The sequence below is a fragment of the Perca flavescens genome, chromosome 7 (genome assembly GCF_004354835.1).
Source record: "Perca flavescens isolate YP-PL-M2 chromosome 7, PFLA_1.0, whole genome shotgun sequence".
In the NCBI taxonomy this organism is placed as follows: Eukaryota; Metazoa; Chordata; class Actinopteri; order Perciformes; family Percidae; genus Perca; species Perca flavescens.
This window is the reverse complement of record NC_041337.1, coordinates 28,208,173-28,222,558: the sequence shown is the minus strand read 5'-3', so window position 1 is coordinate 28,222,558 and position 14,386 is coordinate 28,208,173. Positions and strand designations below refer to the sequence as shown.

The 14,386-nt window shown below is 38.5% G+C and overlaps 1 protein-coding gene across 3 annotated transcripts in view; it reads right to left on the bottom strand.

The window, feature by feature from the left end:
- The window catches only part of ptpn11b (protein tyrosine phosphatase non-receptor type 11b), a 52,351-nt gene that overhangs the window by 17,272 nt on the left and 20,693 nt on the right, over positions 1-14,386 (bottom strand). For all 3 annotated transcript variants that reach the window (XR_003693008.1, XM_028583480.1, XM_028583481.1), the window contains exon 3: positions 850-1,044. Coding sequence is in view for 2 of the 3 variants with exons in the window: in XM_028583480.1 (XP_028439281.1) it covers positions 850-1,044 (195 nt within the window). In the remaining variant the exon portion in view is untranslated. The remainder of the gene's footprint in view (positions 1-849; positions 1,045-14,386) is intronic.

Sequence of the window (14,386 nt, the reverse complement as noted above, 5' to 3'; positions counted from 1 at the left end):
ATACATTCTAGGATAGGAGGAAAAAAAACGCTCTGGGTTATTTGCATTTCTTTAAACCAATCACAATCGTTTTGGGTGGCATTAAGCTCCAGGCACAGATATATCAAGAGGAGACAAAATTTTTATCAATTTTGAAATGTTAATTTTTAACCATATCAAGTAGCCCTGTGGTGGTGGCTCATAAAAGTTCAATTTAAGACGTGAAGGAGATCTGATCACTTGTTCCTTTATGAATAGGAATTTACCTTCTGAATATTAAAATATGTTAAGATGCTATTTTTCCCAACTGTACATTTATTGTCATTTATCAGTGGCTTCCCCCACCAGACCTCAATTACAATTCTACACATATCTCAAAACTGCCTCTTTAGGTTCAACATGTTTAAAAAGCATGAGTATGAGGATTCAAAACTTGAATGCATAATAATAAATGTAACAATTTTCATGCCCCAAATTATATTCAAGAGAGTTTTGTTTTCTGCAGGGTAAAAATGCTTCACAAGCAGCATTTAGGCCAGAACAGGATACTGTGACTGCACTGAAAGCTAGACTAATAACATTTCTCAAGTGGTTTAGATGCTTCTCATGGCAGGATGAGGCTTTACAGTCTGACAACCCTGAAGCTGTAAGAAATAAAAATAACTGTCTGTGGCCAGGGAGAAACTTCCGCACAGTTTTTATGAGATAAGGGCAACATATCGAGCTGACCTTAGATTCGTTATATTATATTATATTTTATATATATATATGTGTGTGTGTGTGTGTCGGTCTGCCTGTGTTTATCCACAGTGCTTAGCTGTATGCAAAGTGATCTTATTTGCACGTGTGGGTGTTCTTGTTCGTCGGCACCTCTCAGAGGTCGGGTCCTTGCAGTTGAGTGGGTACTTGAGCTCGATGACATGGCCGTTCCTCTCGCGCAGGAGATCCTGTTGTTCGGTGTAATATTGCACCAGCTCGGCCAGTGTGGCAAACTTCTCACCTCCGTACAGGTCGTAGTAGTCACCTGAGTTCTGGATCTTAATGTGGGTCACCTCATCATTGCGCCTGAGTGAAAAAAAAAACAGTGTGAATTCATCATGGTAACAGTTACCATGTGTGTTAACAGAGGTGGTAGAAGAAACACTCAGCATTTATCTCTTTGTGGTTGTCTCTTGTTCACTTGCACCCTGCAGATATTTAAACACATACACACACACACACACACACACACACACACACACACACACACACACACACACACAGTCGCATAAATGAATTTACACTATAAAAATGCCCAGCCATCTGCTACCATTTTAAGACATTGAACCTCATTTTCTTAAAAAAACGTTAAAGAATTTGCAGATATGTTGAACTTATTTCATTTGTCTCCTGTTCAGGGTTCTTTTTTATACTAATTTTATACTATACTGTGACACATTAATTTCTCTGCAATACTGGTGCTTTTTTGCAAAGCTGAACATATCGGTATATTTAATAAAGGATAAGAAGTATACAACCGTTAAATATAATAAAGTAGATGTGCCAACACTGGAATGATAAAATAAGCAACAAGCTCTAAAGGAAATAAAGTGGAAGAAAAGGCTACAAGGCTACAAAGCAGCAGTGACTTAAAAATACTGATCCATTCTATCACACAGACTATTTTTTACTTTGACTTCTATGAACATAACAACACAAATCTTCTCACAAGGGATCATCCCTTTGTCTTAATACTCTGTAGTTTTTTTATATCTAATGTATTTGGAGGAAGGCTGTATCGTGACTGCAGAACAATACAAAATGCATGCAGCTGCTGAATTTAATGACTGATAAGCCAGAAAACATTTGGTACCACTTTGAATATTCAAAGTACTCTGACTGCTTTAAATAGGTGCATACAAATCTGAAAACACATTGACACACGCACACATATACAGTTCAAATCTATAAAGACACAGTATTTGGCTAGAAGCAAGTGACGAACGATATGCGGCTCAAGCTCGATTTCTAAATGTACTTATTCCGTCTGACATGTTTCTTTAGCAGAGGTAAACAAAACATCCTGTGAACATATTAAGTATGACGACATGCATACACACACATACAACAGATTGGGGTTAGCCAGGCAGTCGGTACTATCTGATCTGCAATATACAGTGGTGTGAAAAAGTGTTTGCCCCCTTCCTCATTTCCTGTTCCTTTGCATGTTTGTCACACTTAAGTGTTTCGGAACATCAAACCAATTTAAACAAAAGTCAAGGACAACACAAGTAAACACAAAATGCAATTTGTAAATGAAGGTGTTTATTATTAAAGGAGAAAAAAAAAAAAAAATCCAAACCATCATGGCCCTGTGTGAAAAAGTGATTGCCCCCTTGTTAAAACATACTATAACTGTGGTTGTCCACACCTGAGTTCAATTTCTCTAGCCACACCCAGGCCTGATTATTGCCACACCTGTTCACAATCAAGGCATCACTTAAATAGGAGCTGCTTGACACAGTAAGGTCCACCAGAAGATCCTTAAAAGCTACACATCATGCCGAGACCCAAAGAAATTCAGGAACAATTGAGAAAGAAAGTAATTGAGATCTATCAGTCTGGAAAGGGTTATAAAGCCATTTCCAAAGCTTTGGGAATCCAGCGAACCACAGTGAGAGCCATTATCCACAAATGGCGAAGACATGGAACAGTGGTGAACCTTCCCAGGAGTGGCCGGCCCCAAAATTACCCCAAGAGCGCAGCGACGACTCATCAAGAGGTCACAAAAGACCCCACAACAACGTCCAAAGAACTGCAGGCCTCACTTGCCTCAGTTAAGGTCAGCGTTCATGCCTCCACCATCAGGAAAAGACTGGGCAAAAATGGCCTGCATGGCAGAGTTCAAGGAGAAAACCACTGCTGAGCAAGAACATCAAAGCTCGTCTCAATTTCTCCAGAACACATCTTGATGATCCCCAAGACTTTTGGGACAACATTCTGTGGACCGATGAGACAAAAGTGGAACTCTTTGGAAGGTGTGTGTCCAAGTATATCTGGCGTAGAAGGAACACTGCATTTCATAAAAAGAACATTATACCAACTGTAAAATATGGTGGTGGCAGTGTGATGGTCTGGGGCTGTTTTGCTGCTTCAGGACCTGGAAGACTTGCCGTGATAAAAGGAACTATGAATTCTGCTGTCTACCAAGAGATCCTGAAGGAGAATGTCCGACCAAGTACTCAAGCTGAAACGAACTTGGGTTCTGCAGCAGGACAATGATCCTAAACACACCAGCAAGTCCACCACCGAATGGCTGAAGAAAAACAAAATGAAGACTTTGGAGTGGCCTAGCCAAAGTCCTGACCTGAATCCTATTGAGATGTTGTGGTATGACCTTAAAAAGGCCGTTCATGCTCGAAAACCCTCTAATGTAACTGAATTAGGACAATTCTGCAAAGATGAGTGGGCCAAAATTCCTCCAGGACGCTGTAAAAGCCTCATTGCACGTTATCGCAAACGCTTGGTTGCAGTTGTTGCTGCTAAGGGTGGCCCAACCAGTTATTAGGGTTTAGGGGCAATCACTTTTTCACACAGGGCCATGATGGTTTGGATTTGTTTTCACCTTTAATGATAAACACCTTCATTTACAAATTGCATTTTGTGTTTACTTGTGTTGTCCTTGACTATTGTTTAAATTGGTTTGATGTTCCGAAACACTTAAGTGTGACAAACATGCAAAGGAACAGGAAATGAGGAAGGGGGCAAACACTTTTTCACACCACTGTATATTACTTTGTCGATGAAATAGTCTCTCTCTCTACAAACTGATTATCAGCTAATGGTCATATCAAATGGCACAAATCCTATTTCCCTCCATCACTTTTCTTGTTGTCCTCATGATTTTCACATTCCTTTTGTCTTTCTTTCCATCCTCCCACTCAACATACTGTAAATCCTTTCTTTCCTTAGTTCTGTCCTATAATCCATCTCTCTCTCTCTCCCTCCATCCGTCTCTCCCAGTATTTCCTGGTAATTGCTTTATGGCTCTATTAGTGACTGTTGGCAGGGTGCCACAGGTCTATGGCCCTGTTAAAGGCCCCTCCTCAACTCTCGGGCCAAAGCCCCCTTTTCTCTCAGAGATTAACACCATTAACTCTGGAATGAGCCAAACACGTCCTATTAGATTTTCATTCACTGCTCTGCCTCCTTCAGACATTAATAACATTTAGGGATTTATTACGATATGGCACATCTTCTTTACAGAGAGAAAACAGGGAGCCAAGGTCAGCATCATCTCTGCTCGGCTCTGGCTCACTACGGTCTATTTCAATACATGATAGATTACTTAGAGTAATAATCTCGCAGATTTTCATTGAAATACTGTACATGTCTATTAAGTCACTATCATCTAAATGAGGTAACACAATGGTGACTGTCCCACTTATGAAAGCACTTGCATTTTGCAGTAACTGTGTGTCTGTGGCAACTTTCCCGGGAAAAATCACCAGCCAGCGGCACGCAGTTAATGAAGCGTTTCGCATCACCCAGCAGGGGTCGGTCCACCAAAGAGGATAGCTATGAAGCGGCGTACTGTTTTTCCGGTCTCTGCTAGCATTACGAGTAAATGGTTACTATGGTCGAACAAACAAAGGAAACAGTGATGACTACAGACAATAAAATATCAAAAACAAGTGAAATTGAGATCTAAAAACACACCTGCATTACCGCTTATAACTATAGGGGCCACCACACAGAATAGGAGGATAGCTCTTCTGTCTCAGTCCACAATAACAAGAATAACAACAAACCCATCCAGGCCCATGGTGCATGTTTGCATCACAGTGGATAATTTCTAGCTCAATACAAAAAACTTGTAGAGCTGAACAATGTAGCTTAAAGAATGGATCTGAATATTTGTTTAGCCTTGAAGAAAAGGCTTAACGCAGTGCCAGGCTTTACCAGCTTCCTATCAACTATACATAAAAGTAAATAAATTACCCAATTAATAGGTTTAAAACTTTAAAATAACAGATATTGACAAGAACACCACGCCTAGTTCTGATTATGTGTACATTTTAAATATTCCCTATTTTGCATTGTCAAAGTGATAACCAACATTAACAGTGTGAACAGCAAAACAGAATGTGAAAGAATCACAGTTCTTTCGCAGTGAATCAAAATAAAAGAATCACAGTTCGCCGTGACACTAAACTAAAATGAAATCTATAACCCACAAAAAACTGCACTGAAAGAGAAAAATCCCCTCTCTGTCCACACAAATAACTTATTCAGCTAAGTGAAACAACCTAAAATATCAGCTGCTTTATGTGGCATTCTGTCCACAAACAGTCCTTGACGCCACAATGGCATTCCTCCGCGCCATGGCATATTATGAAGAGTAAACTAGAATAACAAGCCTGCTGTTGTTACTACAGTAAGTGCTTGTTTAAACCCTAGCAATGCACATTAATTTATGCTTTTCAGAAAATGTTTACAGCGCCACAAAGTGTGTTTTGGGGTCTTTTTGTTGATTCCTCCAGTGTTAGTTGCCTCATATTCCAATTCAGGCTCTCTCCTTTTGAAAATTGATGTGGATGTTTACAATTCGTTATCACACATTTAATTAAAACAAGACAGGTTTTCCCTACATTTAGATGCCATTTAATCCCATTCATGACACAAAGTTCAGCCTTCAAAGATGGACAGTAGGAAATTTACTGGCTGAGTTCGCAAGCAAACAGGTGCGTAGGATTAACAACTTTTATTTATTAACGTTTGGTTGTTGAGAAATACAATGTTGTTCCTCCCTACTGACTGAAGTTCTGTATTTTCAAATCAGTGTGTATGTTCTCAGCAATGTCCTGTATGATTATTAGTTCCGCTAAAAAGGAGTGTCTGGCATAACACTGCTTTATTATTTTAAAGGTTTTCTCACAATTAGTTTGATTCACTGATAACAATCTAGATTAATCTCAGCTATACTGCTTTGTTACATATGATAATCAAATAAAACCAGGATATGTACACAATATGTTAAATATAAAATGTATTTCTTTAAGTACACAAATCAAACTGTAAACAAGACCAACTTTCAGCAAGACATGAAGAAAAACCAAAGTATACATACAGCATGTCCCAAGAATATGCAGTGGAATTCAAGTTAGTCTTTCCTACGGATTTAATTTCATAATAGGATGGTTACCCTGCATTACTGGAAAACCAAATGCAGTAGATATAGGCAACATAAGTTTGTCATTGAGTATCCTATGAACTGGTTTGCATTGATATGGCTGACTAAGATGAAGCACAAACTTACATAATGTCCCGTAGTCCTTCACAGCGCCTCTCTATGTGAATAGCATTGCCGTTCTGCTGCAGTTTAACAGACCACATCTCTGTGTGCAAGATTACGTGTTAAAAAAATTCTCCACATTCGAGCCACAACAGATAGTGAGTTTTAGTAATACACAGTATTTGGATCAGTATAGCACAGGCTCCACAACTGGGAAATGCACATAAATATGCACATACAAACCCAGAATATATAAATGATTGCTTGCTTTGCCCTGAAGCTATTCCAAGCAATGTTTTTCACTCAATACAGCCTAAAACCACCCTATCCAGTCCATTTTTGAAATTGAGGATGATAAACCTTTGGCCTCCTTTTCAGTTCCCCTTTTGCATCCTTTACAGACTATTTTGCTGTTTTTTAACCTAAATCCTAAAGAAGGCATGCTCAAATCTGATATCAAATTTCAGATGTTACATCAGGTCAGTATATTCTGTGTCTCAATAGTTTGACTTGATAGGCTGGAGAAAAACCAGGCATACAGCCAATGTATCATCTGTTGAAAAAAAGATCTTTTTGAACTACGCACTTCTATTTCCTCAGCTCACTAGGCTCACTTTTGAAGGTTGGACAATTTGAGCCAAGAGGTGTCTGTCAAAATCACCAGTATCATCGAAAATAACGTGTACAATGGACAACAGTTCTCACTGGACTAAACTAATAAACAATAGCAACTCTTTCTACTGTTGGGGAGCATCAGTTTAAAGAACAAACATCCCTAGATTAGCTCTGCTACTATTGGCAGCTAGTCATATAGCAACTGTGGTTGGCTATATGCAAAAACCTATGTGACATTAACAATTTTTTTCTTTAATGTCTTCCCCAAGCTGTATTGATTATCAAAAAAGATATGTGACAGTTGGACATGATTGGTCAGACACTGTGATGAGTGAGCTCAAAACATAGACCGCAGAAATTTTAACATAGATTGTCTCGGGGTTTTTTTTGTTTTTTTTTACAAACAAACTTGGTTAAAGAGAACAGTTAAGTAACAACCATTGTCCATAATTCAAGAGGGAGTAGACTGATCCTTTGCTGCTCAACACTTTGAAAAGCTCGGACCAGATGGAACCGGCTATAGACTGTCCCTTCAGTGTCACATGAGTGCTAATGTTTGCGGTCTAAACTGAGGGTCAAAAAGTATCTGTATCCTAATTAGGGCTGGGTATCGTTCAAAAAATGTTGATACCGGTACAACACCAATACCGTGACTTCAATACCGGGTCCTAAACGCTACGTTTTTCGATACCAATAACAAAATGAAATTACACCATTACACATTACGGCACAAATCTTTTTATTTATTTTTCTGCTCCTACTACGTGAGCCCCGTCTCTGTGTAACGTAGAGTTTTCCTGTGTGTCTCTACAATGTGTAACGTTAGACAGCCAATCACAAACATTATTAGATCTTGGTAAAAGCATGCTTCATGCTTATTGGCCCACTGATGCTGATTACTCCTTAGGTATTGAAATTTGGTATAGAATAACAAGCATTTTTCGATACTCGATATTAAGTAGGAAATTCAGTCCGGGCCTAAAAAGTATTGAATTCGGTACCCAGCCCTAATCCTAATGCTTTCTTTGAATATCATAATACAAATATGTTTGTTGTAGCTTGCTTGCTAAAAGCGGCTAGCATACTTAACACTAGCTAGCAGTTAGCAATAAGCCTACTGTGTTGGCACGTGTGAGGAAAGTAGAAATGCTGACACAAACATTTGCACGCTATGGTTGTTGTGTCTTAATCTTGTTGACATGCAGATCTAGGCACACCTCATGCCACTATGTGTTAAACTGGGCGGTGTCACGATGTGGGAAGTTAGATGTCAGAATGCAACATTCACATTCAACATTGGAATAAAGAAACTGTTGAAACATGTTAGAAATGTAGACATGTAGAAAATGTAGTTTAAATACAGCTAGCATTTAAAGATTGACATTTACAATAATAATGGTGAAATGTTTTTTTACCAAACTGTGTCAACCTATGAATAGCCTGGCTGCAGCGGAAACGTATCTAAGTAAACCCAGGCTAGCATTATATAATACAAAGGCTCAGAGAAAATCCATTGGCCTGCAAAATTCTCTCTCAAGATTGCCCTTAAAATTCCTCCTCGGGTCTTTAGAGTGAATAAAGAGCATGAAAAATGAGAAAACTTAACCAGACTGCTCTCCTTATGGAGTTGAGCTTGGAGATAAATTATGGCCAAACTTTTTCTGCTTCAAACTTTTGTCCTTCTCCATCTTTGAGTTTTTGGAAACTGAATTGATTACATTTTTAAAAAGCTCTCAATATCGTCTTAGACTTCAGACGCTTTTCAGCAGCAGCTCTGTACGACCCCTCCTTCCTGTGTGTTCACCTCGTGGACCAGAGAAAAAGAGAGGTGGTGGAGATAAGAAGAGAGGCAGAGAGAGGAAGATAAGACACAGAGAGAGAGAGAGAGAGAGAGAGAGAGATCGAGAGAGAGAGAGAGAGAGATCGAGAGAGAGAGATCACAGTGACAATCATACTCATAGTGGCCTTGGTAAGATGAAACCTGGCTAATGACTGGCTAATTAGCCTCTCGTATACTCTGATAAGCCACCTTATGTGTGTGTGTGTGTGTGTGTGTGTGTGTGTGTGTGTGTGTGTGTGTGTGTGTGTGTGTGTGTGTGTGTGTGTGTGTGTGTGTGTGTGTGTGTGTGTGCGCATTACAACTTGTAAAAAGCCACAAAAGCAAAAGCCTGTGAACGTTAAATTCAAAAGATTAAAGAATTTTATGACCTATACTTTTGCACTGATATAGGACGTGTACTGAAGCTGAAAAACATGTTGGTTTATACAATTAAAGTCATAAATAGCTTCAAGTTGAGTTTTGCCCCTATAGTTGACAGAAACAGGATATTTTGGGAGGACATGCATCTATAGCACAGTATTCAGTGCTATTCCATTGTACCCCTCTGACACTTTTAAACTTCTGAGTTTACAGCAGGGCTCAATGGTAACTCTCTTCCCAAGGAGCATGTGTGCTCTTAAGCGCATAAAGAATTGTAGGGGCGCAATGAACATGTAGGCTGTCAAATAATTAGTTTTTCTTTAATAAGAGATACAAGGATACATTTAAAAGCAAGGTGATTTCATTTATTTGTATACAAAAAGTATACTAGGTTTGTAATAATTTCTGCTTCAAACTGTATTTATTTAATAATGACATTATTATGTATACTTAAAACTGCTTCAAACAGTGTATGGTTCAAGGTTCAGTTACTGTCTGACTCGAGCCAGCTGATGGCGTTGCTGTGATATATATATATATATATATATATATATATATATATATAAACACTGACATATATACATACACTGACATGGCTGCAACTCAGCTCGTCAAGGCCTCAGATGCTGGTTTTAGAACGTAAGAGACGTCACCGGTTTCAACAGCCAATAGAGAAGTCAGCTGGTCAAGTCACCTACAAACTATAGAAATAAAATGATCCATAATCCATTTTATTTCTATGTTACAAAGTGTCAGCTGGTGGAAATGGCAGAGTTGTAGACGGAGGCTTAACGTGCGCCCCAAAAACACGGTATATGGCCGAGCGAGCTAGAGAGTGACTAAACAGAGGGAGAGGCGGTGAATCAGAGAAATAAAAAATAGTTTTTGTCATTTTCATCAGTACTAAAATTCCAGCTGTAGCAAGTATTTCACTAACACTACCGTCACTCATATTTTAAAGCGCCCATATTATGCTCATTTTCAGGTTCATAACTGTATTTTAAGGTTGTACCAGAATAGTTTTACATGGTGTACACTCGCACATGCTCAGTAGCTCAGATGTAGATCATGTCAGCTAGCTAACTCTAGAGACAGTAAAAGAAAGCCTGTTTGGTCAGTTACAAGGCAGGATTAGCTGGGAGACTTCTTCTAAACGAGGGCACACATGTAAGTAGTTCTTTTGTAGATTATGGTGAACTTGTGTGTGTTGTAGCAGTGCTTTGCTATTGAGAACGACGTAGCATGCTAGCGTTAGCATGCTAACGCTAACGCTACGAGCTAACGGTTGTGGTTAGCCAGCTCATTTCGGACTGTGACGTTACAGTCCGAGCCGATTTTGAACAGCTCACTAGGAGACTGAAGGCAGGACACATTCAGAAACTGTATCTCACTCAAAACAGCATGGATGGATTTTTTTCAAAGTTTGTATGTGTGTGGAAGCACCAGAGACACAAAAGAACACCTTAAATCCCAGAAAAAGTGTTTTTTTCATAATATGGGCACTTTAAGACGCTACAAATGATATCCAGCTACAAAAAAGTTAGAACGGAAGTACAGAGAGTTGTTGCTATAGAGAGGATACACTGTCTCGTCTAACGTTGTAGACTGGAGCATTGTAAGTAGCTGCAACTTTCAACCCTTCTCATCACAAATCTTTGGTGTGAACTCGCTATGAATATAATCTGCAAAAAAAACGGCAAGGGTGAAAATATCCTAACGTTAGGGCATTCGCACATGTGCTCCTAAATACATTAAATACTTTTAATGGATGGGCATATGTATATGTTGGCTGCATGTTCTAATATTACAGATAAACCTTTTGGGCTGAAATATTAATGTATGCCCAATTGTAAGTCATTACGTAATCACTTAAAGGCAGGACGTTAAGAGGAATTAGGTTAATAAGATACAATCATTTTTTTTGTTGTGTAGGTTTTGTTATCAAAAAACATCTAAAAAATCATTAATTCACAGTTTTTCAACAATATTGCTGGATTGTTTTCTTCAATACTTTATACTTTTAATATAATAGATATAAAAAGTTTAAAATTGAAACTTTTGTAATCCTAATTTTATTCATTCAAATGGTACAAATTGATAGCTAGCGGTAAAAAAAAAAAAAAAAAAAAAAAAAAAAGCTGAAATCTGAAAAGTGTAATTTTATAAAAATTCATAATAATCATAAATTTTGCTGAACAGTTGCCAGCAAAAGCGATACAATATTGGTAAATGCTGTAGTAGCACAGAATAGTCTTAAAGTTGGTAAACTGACTCACATAATTTTAACAACAATATATCTTGCTAACTTTAGCCAACATTAGCCACCATGAGTGACAGGTCATACCAGATAAAGTAGCTCTGTATCGGGCAAGCTCCCGAGTGTACTGAACTGAGCACTGGTACATTTTATTACTTAAAAATTCTACTTTTCATTTGAAATGTTGGAAGCTTGTATTTCCTTTTTCCAAAAGGTACATAGTCTCTCTTTATTATGAAGTCTGTTTTCCTCCTCCTTCCTCTTAGTTCAATGTGACCTATCTTCTCCAGCAGGTGGTGAGGCTCTGCACACTGGCCACTTGACCTGTGTGTGTGTGTGTGTGTGTGTGTGTGTGTGTGTGTGTGTGTGTGTGTGTGTGTGTGTGTGTGTGTGTGTGTGTGTGTGTATAAGTCTGTCAAGACCGCAAACTGTGGTTACAACTCACCCCACCGACCTTCCTGTGGTGTGTGTGTGTGATTTACGACACTCTGCACCACACATGTACAAACACACACACACACACACACACACACACACACCACAGGCAGTGAAGGTCAAAGCCTTTAGTTTAGTTTTTTTAGTTTAGTTTATTTAGCAGGACAATGTGCAGTTACATTAAAAAGATGTCTGCACCAGATTTAGCATTATGCTACTTTCCATCTGTAGTCCTCCACAATTATAATGACATAACAGAGTTGAGTTCATGACAAAAACAATAAACATAACATGTTTATACAACAAGACAGTTAAGACAATATAAATAGACTATTTACACCGAAGGTGCAATACACAAATATACACAACAATGGAATAAAAAGCGTTAGTGAGAGCAGGTCTGATGTTCTAAAAGGTATTTAACTGCCCGCGAGAAGCTTTTTAAAATTTGAGATATTCTTTAAATTGTTAGGAAGCCCATTCTGTTCTTTGACTGCTTTATAGGAAAAGGCTGATTGAGAAAAAACAGATTTTCTTTTGGGAACATTGCAATCACCCCTGGATATTCAAGGCTCTGTTTGTAAATTTTAATATTCTTTAATATTAGAATACCTGATCAAATTATCAAAGCTCAAAATACTGTACTTCTCCAGTATACTACAGTGGTGGTGCCGTCTAGGTTTTTTGTCTAGGATTTTCAAAGCTTGATTATGTAAAGATCTAAGAGGATTTAAAACAGTTTGTTTGGTTTGAGACCACAATGACATACAATACAATATATGCGATAAAATCATTGCATTAAAATAAGATTTTGCTGCTTCCAATGACAAAGAGCTTCTAATGTGCCTGAAGTTAGCAATATTAAATTTCAAAACACGACAAACCCTTTTAACATGTTTTTTAAAATCTAGTACAGGATCCAAGATTACTCCCAGGTATTTAACTTCTTCCACATTTTGGATCATATAACTAGCCACATAAATATGTGGGAGTGGACTTTGAATTTTTTTATTTGAGAAATACATTGTTACCGTCTTCTCCGTATTCAACGTAAGGCACGACTTGTTCATCCATTCTGTTGCTTTACTCATTGCCTCAGATAGTTTAGCAGCAACAAAATTAACATTGGAACCGTGTGTATATAAAACCGCAGAAAAAGTTAGCGTACATCAAGACCTCCACGTCCTCACAAATGGAAGGTAGGTCATTGATGTACAAACTGAAGAGCAATGGCCCCAGAATAGACCCCTGGGGTACCCCTGTAATACAGGATCTAAACGTTGAAGTTTTATCATTTATTCTTACGCACTGGTAACGGTCTGCTAGATAAGATTGCAGCCAGCTAATAGTGTTTGCGGAAAAATTTAAATTCCACATTTTGTTAGCAGCACTGAGTGGTTAACGGTGTTGAATGCCTTACGTAGATCCAAAAAAACGGCCCCAACCACTCCTCCCTTATCTAGACTGGATTTGATCACCTCAAGGAAATAACAACAAGCCGTGCCGGTGGAGTGTTTGGATCGGAAGCCAAATTGCATGGGGTGTAACATATTTCCATAGTTAAGGTGCTCAATCAGCTTTTCGGCAACAATTTTTTCAATTACTTTAGAGACTACAGGAAGTATCCTTATGGGTCTATAATTTTTAATGTCTTTTATGTTTCCTGATTTGCACAATTGGTTCAGCAAATACCTCTTTATATTTTTTTTAATAACAGCGAATCAAATCCCCATGAGTCCTTTGCTCTCGAGATCGAGAGTGATGTAATAACTTCGTTGACCTTGCCTTCATTTACACATTCGAAGTCCAGTACTTCCACGACGGTGGATTGTGATCCTCCTGTGGTACCACCAGTCGTGGCCCCAACAATGGCTGCATGGGGTGTTAAAAGCAGCTCAGAGGGGTTACTTAATTCCAGTATTGAGGAAATGAAGTAATCATTAAACATATTGGCAACCATTAAGCTGTCATTTACAGTGACTTGGGTTCCAGGTGTAAGTGTTTCATTATTGTCAATGTTTATGTAAAGTTCGATCGGTCCTCTTTTAATCTGCTCTTTCCCCGAAAGATTATTAATACACTTCCAAATCATTTTACTATTCCCTTTAGCCTGGTTAATTATATCTAAAAAGAAGTCTGCTTTAGCTCTTCTGAGCTGTCCTATGACTTTATTTCTCAGATTTTTTTAAAATCAACTGGTCAGTCCCCAACCTAGACTTGAGATACTTTTTTAAGGCAGCATCTCTTTCTTTCATTAAAAGCCATAACCTCTCACTAAGCCATGGTAAGGTTTTTTTACTTTTAAATTTTCGCGGCCTTAACAGGTCCCTCACTCTTTAACATTATTTAAAAGCTAACAGCTGCCTGTCTAACTTCAGTTTCCTTTTCCTCTTTCTGTCTATGTTTCTTTCACACACAAGCGCACGCACAGACACACACATGTACGCGCACACACGCCTAAGCTTCCATGCCAGCCACAGCTACAGTCACAGAGTAACAAATGCGTTTGGGTTTTCTTCCAGGCGCTTGGCCAACTGATGTATCTCTTAAAAGCTTCCGCTGCTCCTCTCTCTTCTTCTATCTCAGTTTGTTTCCTGCTCTCTGTAATCAACACAGCATGTAGTGC